General features: G+C 39.8%; 1 protein-coding gene across 3 annotated transcripts in view; it reads left to right on the forward strand.

The window, feature by feature from the left end:
• The first annotated feature begins 4,291 nt into the window (after positions 1-4,291).
• Positions 4,292-14,498, forward strand: part of SLC25A14 (solute carrier family 25 member 14) — a 28,785-nt gene continuing 18,578 nt past the window's right edge. The window contains exons 1-4 of one of the 3 annotated variants that reach the window (XM_045471601.1): positions 4,441-4,555; positions 4,686-4,932; positions 9,879-9,972; positions 11,970-12,117. In XM_045471601.1, the coding sequence (XP_045327557.1) occupies positions 4,858-4,932; positions 9,879-9,972; positions 11,970-12,117 (317 nt within the window). In that variant the 5' untranslated portion in view covers positions 4,441-4,555; positions 4,686-4,857. Of the gene's footprint in view, positions 4,556-4,685; positions 4,933-9,878; positions 9,973-11,969; positions 12,118-14,498 lie in introns of all 3 variants that reach the window. The other 2 variants (XM_045471602.1, XM_045471600.1) reach the window with 2 other exon arrangements.

Consider the following 14,498-nt stretch of genomic DNA (forward strand, 5'->3'; position numbering starts at 1 on the left):
CTGGCCAACATCGAGCAAGAAACTGAAGCCCTCAGTGCTACAGCTGCAAGGAAGTGAATTTCACAACAACCTGAGTGAGCTTGGAAGTGAATTTTTTCCTAATCAAGTCTTGAGATAAAAACATCTTGATTGCAGCCTTGTGAGACCCAGAGCCCAGGACTCCATTAAGATGTGCCTGGATTCCTAATCTGCAGAAACCAGAAGACAATAAATGTGTGGTGTTTTAAGCTGCTAAATTTGTGGCAGTATTTTTTATGCAGCAATAGAAAACTAATACAGCCTTCCACCAGCAGTGTAAAAGAATTTGAGATGCTTTCCACCAACCCCCTTCTTGTCAGTCCTTCTAACTTTGGCCATGTTGGTGGGTTTGTATTGTGATTTTAATTTTAATTTTCTATATGCCTAATAATACTGAACACTTATTCATATGCTTTTTGATCATTTGGGCGTACTCTTTTATGAAGTGTGTTTCAAGTATTTTCCCCATTAAAAAAATTGAGTTTCCTGTCTTTTTTTTCACGGGTATGCAGACTTAAGAAAAAAATTTTTTTAGATTATTTATTTTTTTAGTGTTTACTCAGAGAGAGAGAGAGAGAATGAGCAGGGGAGGGGCAGAGAGAGGGAGACACAGAATCTGAAGCAGGCTCTGGGCTCCGAGCTGTCAGCACAGCACAGGGGGCTTGAACTCATGAACCGTGAGATCATGACCTGAGCCGAAGTCGGACACTTAGCCGACTGAGCCACCCAGGCGCCCTGAAAAAAATTTTAATTATTGGAGTAGAACTGACATACAATGTTATATTAGTTTCAGGTGTATAACAGTGATTCGACAATTGTATATGTTTACACATTGCTCAGCATGGTAAGTGTACTTACATCTGTCACTATACAACATTATTACAATGTTATTGACTATATTTCCTATGCTGTATTTTTCATCTGCGTGAGTAATTTATTTCATAACTGGAAGTTTGTACCTATTAATCCCTTTCACCTATTTTGCCCATTCCCTCATCCCCCTCCCCTCTGGCAACCACTGGTTTTGTTCTCCGTGTTTATGACTCCTCGGGTTTTTTTGTTTGTTTTTCAGATTCCTGTTTTTTTTTTTAAATGCTTACTTATTTGCTTTTGTGAGAGAGAGAGAGAACACAAGCCGAGGAAGGGCAGAGAGATAGGGAGACACAGAATCTGAAGCAGGCTCCAGGCTCCGAGCTGTCAGCGCAGAGCCCAACTTGGGGCTGGAATTCATGAACCATGAGATCATGACCTGAGCTGAAGTCAGACACTTAACGGACTGTTCCACCCATGCTCCCCTGTTTTTTAGATTCCACATATAAGTGGAATCAGGGGCACTTGGGTGGCTCAGTCACTTAAGCGTTTGACTCTTGATTTTGGCTCAGGTCGTGATCTCATGGTTTGTGGTTTTGAGCCCCACATTGGTCTCTGTGGAGCCTGCTTGGGATTCTCTCTCCCTCTTTCTGCCCCTTCCCTGCTCTCTCTCTCTCTCTTAAAATAAATAACTAAACTTAAAAAAATAATTGAAATCATATGGTATTGGTCTTTGTCTGACTTGTTTTAGCACAAAACCCTTTAGATACATCCATATTGTCACAAATGGCAGGATCACATTCTTTTCTATGAATGATATTCTATATACACACTGAGTTGCCTGTGTTTCTTTTTATTTAAAAATTTTATTTTAGAGAGAGAGAGCGAGCGAGCACATGTTCAAGAGTCGGGGAGAGGGCCAGAGGGAGAGAGAGAATCTTAAGCAGGCTCCACGCTCAGTGCAGAGCCTGGCATGGGGCTTGATTCCACAGTCCTGGAATCATGATTTGAGCTGAAATCAAGAGTCAGATACTTAACAGACTGAGCCACCCAATCGCCCTGAGGTGTCTCTGTTTTTATTGCTGAGTTTTAGGAGTTCTTTATTTATAATGGATGTGAGATTTTGTAGGACATATGGATTAAAAATCTCTTTTCCCAGATTGTACCTTGCCTTTTCACTCTCTTGTGTCATTGAATAAAAATAGTATAATGGCTGACTTGTGATGTATACTTACACTGGAAGTATTCTAACAGAGACTGAATAACTGTTCATAATGAATATTATAGAAGCAACCTCTAAATCTCCTTCCAACTTGAAGATTCCAGTATTCTATCTTCTTCAATACTTTATCTCTTGGAGATATCAGAATTCAGGCATAACACAAGACAGAGTATAATCAAATACTGGTCTGTGTGATAGAGACTACAAATAGAAGGTAATTAAAAAGGAAAATAGCCAACTTTGATAATGAGGATTAGATCTTTTGTATGTTTTAGAAAAATGTTGAGAATAAACTAAGCAATCAAATAGCAAATGTGTTAAATAAAAGTGTGGTATGTGTTTATAATGGTGCTACAAATGCTATTTTAAATTCATCTATTGTAGAACTTTTATTTTTTTTTTATTTTTTATTTTTTTAAAATTTTTTTTTTCAACGTTTATTTATTTTTGGGACAGAGAGAGATAGAGCATGAATGGGGGAGGGTCAGAGAGAGAGGGAGACACAGAATCGGAAACAGGCTCCAGGCTCTGAGCCATCAGCCCAGAGCCCGACGCGGGGCTCGAACCCACGGACCGTGAGATCGTGACCTGGCTGAAGTCGGACACCCAACCGACTGCGCCACCCAGGCGCCCCTTGTAGAACTTTTAAAATAAGTCATTTGAAAACAAAGTTCCTTTTTAACAGGTTTATCTAGGTGATGAGTGAGATTAGCTGGTGGTAGCAGTGGCTGAGGAGGCAAAAGTGCTGTCTTGTAGAAAAATTGGGTGATTTGCTCACAGAGGGGGCCTAAATTCTACAAGGTTCGGTGACCTGGATGTGAGGGACAAGACCAGGTCCCCACTGGAGACATAGACTTCACATCATTGGAGAGAGTACAGTTCTTCCGAATAGGGATTCTAAGCTATGAGCCTGTTTGGCTGGAAGGGAGTGCTTTGCTTAGATGTAAATGGAAGGGAATTCAAATTTTGTAATGCATGCACATGGTTTTTATATTATCTATTTTTAGTAAGAAAGTTTTTGAAAGTAACAAGGGAATTATTAAAGCTGAATCAGTATAGCATGGTCGTTAAGAGCCTAGGCTCTTGAGTCAGACCCAAATTTGAATCCCAGCTCTGCCATTACCAAGTTACTCTAGTAACTTCTTAAGACCTCAGTTTTCTCATCTACCAAAAGGGGAAAATAATAGTACCTGTCTCATTGAGTAGTTGTCTGCACATGAAGCTATTTGCCTCATGCTTGGTAATCATTGTACGTTAGGTGGTATTATGTGTGCTGCCCGAAGAAATTTTTTAATAGGGGTAAAAACCAAGGTGTTGACTAAAATGAGAAAGGTCCTTTCACAACAAAGGTATTCCAAGGATTAATTGAACAATCACTTATGTGATTGTTAATTCAACAATCACTTATGTGATGTTCCTGGCATTTACCCGCTTTTCCTTGTACTCACCACATAAGCCCTGTTGTTTCGTATCCTCGTGTGATTTCGGAACGTTCGCGTGTGAGGTTTGAAAATCAAAAGTAGTCCATTGGCCAACAGAATTACCCAGGGTGCTTTGCAACCATTCTTTCTGGTACCAGGGGGCCAGAAGCTGGTCAGTGGGCTTGGTCAACTGGCTCGCTCGCTCGTCATTCTCTGGCTGGTTGTGAGGTTCGGATTAGCTTGGACTCCCCCGTCAGCACTTATACTCTCAAGACTAACTTTTTGTGGTCCCACTTTCTGTTTCCAATCTGCTTTTTCTCAATCGTGTGCTTTGAGTACAGGGCCTGAGTCTGAGTCCTCAGTCGCTAATACCTGGCGTCTAGTCGGTGCTGAGGTTTATTTACTTACTTGATCTTTATTTTCTTAACGACTTCGGACACTTCATTAAATACTGCTCACTCCTTACCCTCATTTTCCTACTTTTAACTCCTTTGCTCCGCCCCCCTAACTTTCCCTCCTTTTTCGTACTTTGCGCGCAGGCGCCTTGCCCCACCCCTTCACTACGGTCTGCAGGCCCCTCGCGTCCCTTAGTTTTGGCTGGCCCCACTCTTCTTGCCCCCCCTTCCTAGTCCAATACGCGTCGCCACCCCCCCTTCCTGCTCCTAGTACGCGCCGCACCCCCCCCCCCCCCCACTAGTCCTGGTACGCGCCAGTTGTCTGGTAACGCGGGAACGAGGAGACATGTCTGCCCCCAACTGGAGAGCACGTGAACTGCAGAAGCTGCCAAATTGTCACGCCTTCCTTCTTTCTCCCTACACATCCCAAAAGTTAGGTTGCCCTCTCTGAGCCTTTGCACCCGCAGCCTGCTCGACTCCCCCGCTTAGACCTCTGTAGTTCCCGCCTCTCATTTTGCGCCTTCTTTTCTAGGCTTTGAGGAGGCGGTGTTGGAATGCCGGAGCCACCACCGTTGCCGAGGCGACAACTTGGTTACTTCCGTTGGTTTCAATGCTTCCGGGTTGGCGTTGCGGTGCCGCTTCCGACTGTGGGAGCCTCGGCTTCCCAGTCGTCCGCTGAGCCTGAGCAGGTGAGGGGGAGCTCCTGGACATCCAGGCTGGGGAGCGGGGCTGGGCCGCGCCAGGCCGCGCGGGGCCGGGCTGGCCTGGTTCCCGGCCTGGGAGGGGCTTAACGGTCCTTTGATCTCTCTCTCCCCTCAGCCGAGTCCCTTCCCTGTCTTTCACTCTTCTGGCATCGGTGGTTTTACTTCTTCGATTGAACCCTGCTTCCTCGACCCCCTTGGGAGGCCGCCTTCTTCAGGCGCCTCCCTTCTCTCCACGAACTCGCTCTGACAGCTGAGGAACTGGCAAGATCCTGCTACCCAGAGGGTGAATGGGTATCTTTCCTGGAATAATCCTAATTTTTCTAAGGGTGAAGTTTGCAACGGCGGCCGTGATTGTAAGCGGAGTAAGCAAACACCTCCATTGTGTTAGTGTGAGGGATGCTGTTAAAAGATGCTCCCCTTCAGTTTTCTACCCCCTGCCACTCTTTGAGGTCAAGGCATTGAAGGCATCTATTAAAATGCAGTTCAGCTAACTAATTGGGATGACAGCTATTCTCAACATGAATTAGTTTCTCAGATAAGGTAACAAACAGCAGGGACGTTTGTAGCTTGCTGTCAGTGTTTCCTTGTTTTTTTTTTTTCCAGGCTAGGGATGCTTAGAGTTATTGTGAACTTTTGTCTTCATTCCCTACATCATCAAGTTCCTTTGTGTCTCCATTTTAGAAGTTTATCTCTAACCTCATTGTCAACAAGCATCTTGTCTGCTTTACTTCACAACATCCTAAGCTAGTTTCCTTGCCTATCCTGTTTGGAATCCACTGTTTGCGGCAGCCTGAGTAGGCTAACTAAAATGTGGTGGATTTCCCCAAGTCCCTTCCCTGTTCAAAAACTTACAGCCTCCCTCCCACCCTGCCAAACACACATTTTGGTTTCAAGCCTTTCAGCCTGTTTCTTTATCATACTTCTTGTCTGATAATTGTATCAATCTGTTAAGAGAATTCTCTGTTCAGGTTAGGTTGCAATATTCCTTCTCAGAACAAGCTATACTGATGCCTGCCTCCACATGCTGTGTCCCCCCCCCCCCCCCCCACCATGTTTGTGTCTCTGTTCATCCTCTTTTCCTCCTCCACTCCTCCCTTACCTAGACCTATCCTGATTCTACCTGTACTCTCTCAAGGCCCATTTTAAGTTCTCTCATCTCCACAAGCCTTTCAAATTATTCAGGCTCATGCTGATTGTCTCCTTTACCATGCTTCTGCTCTTACAGTTTGTACTATGTAATTTAATACTTAATTTTTTCTCTAATGAGAAACTTTGATTTCTTCCACCAGACTATAAGCTCTTGAAAGGCAAGTACTCAATTTCATACAACTTTATCCCCACCCCAATCTCCTTGATTATCCAGGAAAGATAGGTTGAATGATAAATACTGTCCTGATGTTAGAGCATGTGTTCTGTTTTTTTTTCTTAACATGAGGTTTATACTCATAGCATGTTGCAGGTTTGGGCATTTTGTATGCTTTCAATAAATATTTGCTTCATTCTCCATTATTACTTCCCAAGTCTGAGTATCTATAATGCCTACTCTTTTTAAAAGGAGAAAGTGAGAAAAACACTCAAGATTTTTCTGACCAGATCTTTGGAGTAATGTAGGGCTATGTAACTTGTATTCTAGGACTTTCTTCCACTCTCTAGGCTATCAGATTTTCCTTAGTCAGACTTCAGTATACACGTTTGCATTTTAAATACATTTTCATTGGCTTCTTTATGCAATGAATATTTAAGGTTTCTGTTTTAATTCAGATGTGGTTCGTTTCCTTTTACCCATATCTGGGGATAGCCCTCACAAGTAAAAATCATTTTTAGTGTGCTTGGGGTCTTTTACACAAGTAATTCTCTGTAACAAAATCAACGGAAGAGAATTAGGCAGAGAACCTCTGACGATCAACAAAAACAAAATGTTGTTTACAGAGTGTAGCATTGCTTTGGTCCAGCAAGTTAACTTTCTAAGTTCTCACATAATCTTTTACGTACACACTGCATACATAGATAAAGGATATTACACGGGAACCAACCAAGTATTTAATAGATGTATACCCAATTCTGTGCAAGCTATTCTAAGGGTTATGAAAAGTACTGTGAGACATGGTGTTTGCCTTCAGGGATCTTAGCTAGTTAAGAGAAAAATAACATGGAGCAACTGGAAGATAAGCCTCATCCTGTGTGCCTGAAATTAAGATATACAAGGGGGTGAATGAAGGTTCTAAAAACATTGCACAACTGTGGAATAGGTATGACATGACATGTATGCAGACTTAAAGGTTTTAAGGTGACATTTTAATGATTCAGTAGTGTGATATGGTCTCACAAAAATGACTGCCATTTTCAGCTGTAGTAATTGAAGTATAATATAGTGAGTGATGAAAACTATTGTGGATATTTACCCTGAGAAAGATAAGATATAGGAGGGCATGATAGCTGTCTTTAAATACTTGAAGGACCTGTAGGGAAAAAGAATACATTCGTTTAATATTACCTCCCCAAATGGGTGAAAACTAGAGGAAGGCAGACTTTTGGCTCAGTACGAGGAAAGAAGGTTTAAAATCAGACCTAACTAAAGATGATAAAGGACTTTTTTGTAACAAGATTCTTTCCTAACATTGGAGGAAAAGGGATTTTACTGTCAGATGGGGGTGGGGAGGTGACAGTGGTAGCAGTGTCAAATTTGGCCAGTGGTCCTCAGAATTTTGGATTTCATGGATCAATAAGATTTAAATGAAAGTGTGGAGAGGAGACATAAATTAAGGTAGCCAGTCTTATTTTGCTAAGAAAGGCACTAAACAAAGTCAACTACCAACTATATTTCATACAAGAAAGGTGATTTTAAAAAATGCTCCAGGAGTAGGAAGAACAGGATTTCCTAATAGATAGTCCTTTAAATTAAGTACATTTGGCTGAAGAAAAAGGTATTAGGTGACCTTATTTTCTTTATTTCATCTCAGAATTGTAAAAACTTCATTAAGGAACCATTGGGCCAACTGACTTGAGATTCTATTCCCTGCTATGGCTCTGCCCCCTGCCTTTAACTGATTTATTATTATTGTTCCCTGAGCACATCTTCCTTATTAAAAGTCTGGGTAGCAGGTAATAAAGTTCCGATAGAGGCTTTCTCTGTAATGAGATGAATTGAAAGAAGTTGTAAAAAGAAAGCTTTGGAGAGAAGCATAGCAGCCATTTGAAATGCTTGACTGTTTTGGGAAATCTCTAAATTGTGGGGGGAAAATGCCCTCTCCATTGACCAAACTAAGAGAGGGGATATGTCATGGTCCTTGTTTTTCCATGCTTCCCCTCTCGCTGTGTGTGTCGTGTGTTACTGTTAATTGTAATAAAATGTGCGCATAACTGAAAATGTTAATAAGATAATATTTAGTACTCAAGACTCATTTCAGACTGTAGCTGGTACTAGAAGTGCCTATTCCTGCTTTGTTTTCCAGAATTCCTTTCAATAATTTTCCTCCAAAAGAGCTATCTGTTCCCGACTCTGTATATCAGATGGACTGGCTGATCCCACTAAGCTTGAAAGGAAGTTTCCATAATTATGGAATATTATTTCCATAATTATTATTCCATAATCCATAATTATTCCATAATTATTTGTGGCCTCTAACTAAAACATTTGTCTGCATGTTTGCTATCCTCTTTTGGGAAATTGTTCATTTGTGCTTAGTTACAGAGATTTCCTTCTGGGGAAATAAAGCAAAACCTTGTCTCCTCTAAAAAGAGACTGTGACTCAATGGTGCTCACCTCAGATTGGGCTGTGGGGGAGGTGGGCAGTAAGTAATATCTGCTAAAATGTAAATTTTAGTACTTTTCAAAATGTAGTAATGATAATAGCTAATAGTTGAACTAGAGGGCGCCTGGCTGGCTCAGTCTGAAGAGCATGCAACAATAAACTTAAAAAAAGTTGAACTAGGTGGCAGGTACTTTTTCATGTATTTTACATATATCATTTAATTTTCACAACAACCCTATAATATAGGATTTATAATTATCCCCATTTTACAGTTCAGAAAGCCCAGGCATAGAGTGGTTAAGTAACTTGGTCACAGAGCTAGTAAGTGGTAGTGTCAGGGTTTGAACTTAGGTAGTCTTACTTCAGAGTCTTTATTCCTGACCATAAAACATTGGAAGACATTTTTGAAATTCAATAGTATATGTACTGTGAAGTTCTGAAAAAGGAATATTTAAAAGAAATCTGAGAGTCCGTCTTAAAAGATTACTTCCAGCTGGACCAGGATTTAGGAGGCAATGCATAGAACAGTAGTAGTTCTTAAAGGATGGAAGCACCAGCATTATCTGAAAACTTGCATATTCTCAGGCAGGACCCAGACCACTAATCAGAAATTCTGAGGGTGGCCCAACACTCTGTTTTAATCTCTCTTCTAGATCATCCTGGTGCACATAAAATTGGAAAACCACTGATCTAGAGGGCAGAACTGTGGGGAAAAGAATCCAAGAGAAATAGTTGAGTGATAGGAAAAACAAAAATGAAAAGATTGAAGATGACAGGTCTAATGGGGGTGGGATGGGGAAGAAGGCAAGGGGACTGGGAATAGAATACATTGTTAAAAAGTAAGAACATCAAAGAAAAACATTATTTGTATGTATGTGCTTTAAAAAGACCAAGGAAAAAGAGTCACTAGATGAATGTAAGTTAAATGTCAGGGAGAAGAGAGACATCATTTATATTATTTTCATTCCTCTGGGAACCAGAAGAAGATGAAAAGATACTTAGCTTAGCTTGGGCTTTGTGGGGAGAAGCTGTGCATCGTTAGAAGTAGCTAGATGAATTAAAACCCTGCAGTTTAGTGGAGAGATGAGAGGGCTAAGAATATGAGAGGGTAGTGGTGTCAGCCTTTGCTTTGCACCTGAATCAAGATAACTGAATACCATGAACTGCTTTTATGAGATGCCTCAGCCTATATAATTTGAACTCCAGGTTCCTTCACTTGTAATTGTCTAGTTGAATGTCTAAGTTGGTTGTGCTGGATGGACTGAAACCTCTTCTTTGGGTGGGGCTATGGATAACATTAAAGAAACTAGAGAAAAAAGGGCACAAGTTGATCTTTGAGGGAATTGCACGCCTACCCGTACAGAGTGGCAGTAAAGAACACATTCATGATCATCCAGTACATAAAACAGGATCCCCCATTTTGTTTCATTCCACTTGGTAGGGTTTTTCCTCTACATCTGCTTCATTTACTAATTTTGTTGATATAAATAATGTGATCAAACACTAACAAATGCTCCTCACTCTTGTGCCTTGTTCTGATTTGTGTTTATTTTTAGCCCCAGAAAAGTGCCACTGTAAGCCATGAGATGTCTGGTCTGAATTGGAAACCCTTTGTATATGGCGGCCTTGCCTCTATTGTTGCTGAGTTTGGTAAGAATGTGAAAACTGACAAATCTGCTTCTTATGGTATAGATGGTAGCTTATGGTGACAGTTATTTTTGGTGAAAATTAGAGAAAAAGTGAAAAGAAGCTCACTCTCTTTGTTTTAAAAACTATTGTCTCTTAGCCATTGAGTAATATTTTCTAAAAAAGTACTACTAATGGTATGGTGAGTGAGGTTAAGAAAGTCAAACTTAGGGGGTGCCTAGGTGGCTCAGTTGGTTAAGCATCCGACTTTGGCTCGGGTCATGATCCCGCAGTTCGTGGGTCTGAGCCCCGCATAAGGCTCTGTGCTGACAGCTCAGAGCCTGAAGCCTGCTTCAGATTCTGTCTCCTTCCCTCTCTGCCCCTCCTCGACTTGTGCTCTGTCTCTGTTGCTCAAAAATAAATAAATGTTAAAAAACATTTTAATAATAAAAGTCGAACTTAGGAAGATTTTTTTTATAGTTTAATGATTTGTTAATTTGCTCTAGGTTTAAGTAATGTACATGAAAAGATAAAGGGAGTTCGATAATATAGGGGTTTCTGCTATATTTTAGTACTAATGGTCTTTCCTTTATGCTAAGTTGTTTATAACTTTCTTAGTATTCAGACTTTTTTTCTTTTCTTTTTAAAAGTTTATTATTTATTTTGAGAGAGAGAGAAAGCAAGCATGAGTGGAGGGTGGGGCAGAGAGAGAGGGAGACACAGAATCTGAAGCAGACTCTGCACTGTCAGTGCAGAGCCAGTGGGGGGCTTGAACTCACGAACTGTGAGATCATGACCTGAGCTAAAGTCGGCTGTTTAACCGACTGAGCCACCCAGGCACCCCCAGACTTCTTTTTTCAAACCTATGTCCCATTTAAAAAAAAAAATTTTTTTAACGTTTATTCATTTTTGAGACAGAGAGAGACAAAGCATGTGGGGGAAGGTCAGAGAGAGAGGGAGACACAGAATCTGAAACAGGCTCCAGGCCCTGAGCTGTCAGCACAGAGCCCGACGCGGGGCTTGAACTCACGGACCACGAGATCGTGACCTGAGCCGAAGTCGGACGCCCAACCGACTGAGCCACCCAGGCGCCTTTCTGTCCCATTTTAGAAGAAAATTGATTAATAAGATCAAACTGGATTTTTCTCTATTTGATTTTAATTTGGAAATATTTTTTAGATTGTGTTTTTTCATCTCCCAATTTTCTCTTTCCTAAGCTATTTGTAAGTGACCCAACCCATTAATCTTTGTTGACTTTCTTGGCACATGCTCTGGTGTTATGATACCAAAGTCATAAGTGACCAGAGCTACATAATCACCTTGTTAGTTTTAGACTTCGAAATATTCCCTGCAACACATTTTGTCAATGTAATGACCACTTTTGTGTGTGGAGGTAACTAAAGAAGTTTGGTTAAAGACATTTCCCAGAATTTCTGGTTATTAGTCCAGAATTAAATGTAGAACCAATATGAGTCGGCCAAGTAGGACTTTGCTGTTATCTTTCATAATATTAGGGAACTATTTGTTTCTTGTAAACAGATAAAAGAAAAAAAAACTCACAAAACTTTATAATAGTATATAAGAGTACCTGGAACAGCAATCCCATGCTTTCCCATCTTCTTTGTGAAAAATTAGAGAGATTTATGAAGAAGTGGGGAGTCAAGGTCGGGGGGGGGGGGTGCAGAGGAAGATTCAAATGCCAAACTGTATTATGTTAAAGATGAAATTAAAACATCATTTAAATTATTTTGTATTTGCAGTATATTAGGACCATCTTAAAGCATTTTATTATATCAGTTTCAACTATACTGTGGGCCAAATCCTACTGCCTAGATACAGTACAGTATATTTCACTTTACCATATACAACTCTTCTGAAAGTGGTACTCTTAGTAGAGATATCCCCTATGTGTTATAAAAAGGACTTCATCTTATGTTTTCAAATTGTCATTGGCTTAAATTCAGCCAAAATTTAACCATGACTCTTTGGAGAAACTTATAAATCAGTGTGCTCTTTCATAGGAACTTTCCCTGTGGACCTGACTAAAACACGCCTTCAAGTTCAGGGCCAAAGCATTGATGTCCGTTTTAAAGAAATAAAATACCGAGGAATGTTTCATGCCTTGTTCCGAATCTATAAAGAAGAAGGCGTATTGGCTTTGTATTCTGGGTGAGACTGGATTCTTTCTTTATCTCTTGAATAGAAACACTTTCAAAAAAATTTTTCTGATGTTTATTTATTTTTGAGAGAGAAAGACAGAGCATGAGCAGGGGAAAGGCAGAGAGAGGGAGAAACAGAACTTGAAGCAGGCTCCAGGCTCTGAGCTGTCAGCACAGAGCCCGACGCGGGGCTCAGACCCACGAACCGCAAGATCATGACCTGAGCCTAAGTCAGACGCTTAACTGACTAAGCCACCCAGGCGCCCCAAAACACTTTTTAAAGAAACTATGTATTTCAGTGGTCTGATAGTGTGTGCCCTTCATATTCACCATTCTAACTTGTAATTCAATATTCCTGTGCAAGTTTCTATTTCACTTGCTTGTAAGTCTTGAGCTTTAGATTTTGTGTTCATCTGGCTTTGCGTGATATATTTTAAAATGGATATCTCATTGCAGCATTGGCTTTCTCCTGTTTTCCTGAGAGTCATCAATAGCCCCTGTGAATAGCAGCACCAATTAACAGCTTACATTTCTGTGGTATTCTTCCTGAGTTGCCAAATACTTCTTTTAAAATTTTCTTCTTTAAAGAAATACTATTCTGGTAGTTTAAGCATAAAATGCAGAATGTGAGAGAGGGAGACCGATCTTTTTTTGTCAATTTTTAATTAGTTATAGGTTTGTGGTTTATTGTCCATTTTGTCATGTATCTGCTGCCAGTTTCCTAGGCCACTCCTGCATCTAGGTTACCAGTTTACTGCTCAGAGAAGGGACATCAATTTTATTATTAACCTATGTTAGACTTAATTTTGAAAGACAATTTTCTTAGGGAAAAAAATCAAGTAATACATCTCGAAGCAAGTGAATCATGGATCATCTGTTTCACCTTGTTCTTTAATCAGCATGGACAATCACAAGATTATTTTTTTCTAATAGCAAGCAGTAAAGTCAGAAATATGCATATTTAGTCATCATTTTTAAAATCTTAACCATCCAAGCTGCTGTCGTCTTTCTATTTATAACTACTAAAGTATAGTTCTGCAACTTGGAAGAATCTCAAAGGGGGTATGAGTGAGAATGTCTTCAGTTTATAAGCAGAACTTAAATATGGTGAAATCTTGGCTCTAGTATCTTCTTGATAGATGAAAGATATATGTACAGCTGTTAGGAAGTAAGGTTGATTTTTAAAAAATCTCCATGAGGTGAATAATGGTGTGTACTTCTTTTCCTACATTGCTAGATTCAATTTGCTAATATTTTGTTAAGGATTTTTGCATCTAAATTCATGAGAGATATTTTCCTGTAGTTTTTCCTTTTTGTACTCTTTTTGTCTGGTTTTGGTATTGGGGTAATACTAGCCTCATAAAATGAATTGGTAAGTATTCCCTCTCCTTTTTTCTGGAAGAGATTATGTAAGATTAGTGTTGATTTTTTTAGGTGTTTGGTAGAATTCCCCCATTGAAATTGTCTGGGCCTGGAGATTTCCTTTATGGGAACTTTTAAATTATGAATTAAAATGTTTTAATTGTTATGAGACTATTCAAATGATCTATTTCATGTTTTTTTAATGATTCCTATATTTTTATCTGTTTCATTCTGAGTTTTGGTAGTTTGTAGTTTTTGAGGAATTAGTCCATTTCTTCTGAGTTGTTGAATTTATGAGCATAAAGTCGTTTATAGTAGTATTCCCTTATTCTTTTAATGGCTGCAGAATTTGTAGTGCTGTTGCTTGTTTCATTCCTGATATTGGTGACTTCCATCTTTTTATTACTATGAACCTTGCTAGAGGTTTATCAATTTTATTGATTTTTTTCAAAAAAGCTGGATTTTTCTCTATTTTTGTTTTCAGTTTTATTAATTTATGCTCTTTACTATTTCCTCCCCTTCTGCTTGCTTTGGGTTTATTTTGCTCTTCTTTTTCTAGTTTCTTGAGTTAGGAACTTATGTTGATTTGGGATTTCCCTGCTTTCTAATGTAAGCATTTCGTGACGTAAATTTCCCTCTGAGCATTGCTTTGGCTGTGCCCTATGTATTTTAACAGGTTCAATTTTCATCTTCATTCAGTTCTATGTATTTTAAAAATTTCCTTTGAGACTTCCTGTGAACCATGGATTATTTAGGAATGTGATGTTTGATTTCCAAGTGTTTGAGGATTTTCCTTACTGATTTCTAGTTTGATTCCATTATAGTCAGAGAACGTACTCTATATGACTTCAATTCTTTTAAACTTGTTGAGTTTTGGGGTGCCTGGGTGACTCAGTCAGTTAGGTGTCTGACTCTTAATTTTGGCTCAGGTCATGATCTCATGGTTTGTGGGTTCAAGCCCTGTGTCGAGCTCTGTGCTGACAGCATGGAGCCTACTTGGGATTCTCTCTCTCCCTCTCTCTCTGCCTC

The sequence above is a fragment of the Leopardus geoffroyi genome, chromosome X, assembly GCF_018350155.1.
Source record: "Leopardus geoffroyi isolate Oge1 chromosome X, O.geoffroyi_Oge1_pat1.0, whole genome shotgun sequence".
Taxonomy (NCBI): Eukaryota; Metazoa; Chordata; class Mammalia; order Carnivora; family Felidae; genus Leopardus; species Leopardus geoffroyi.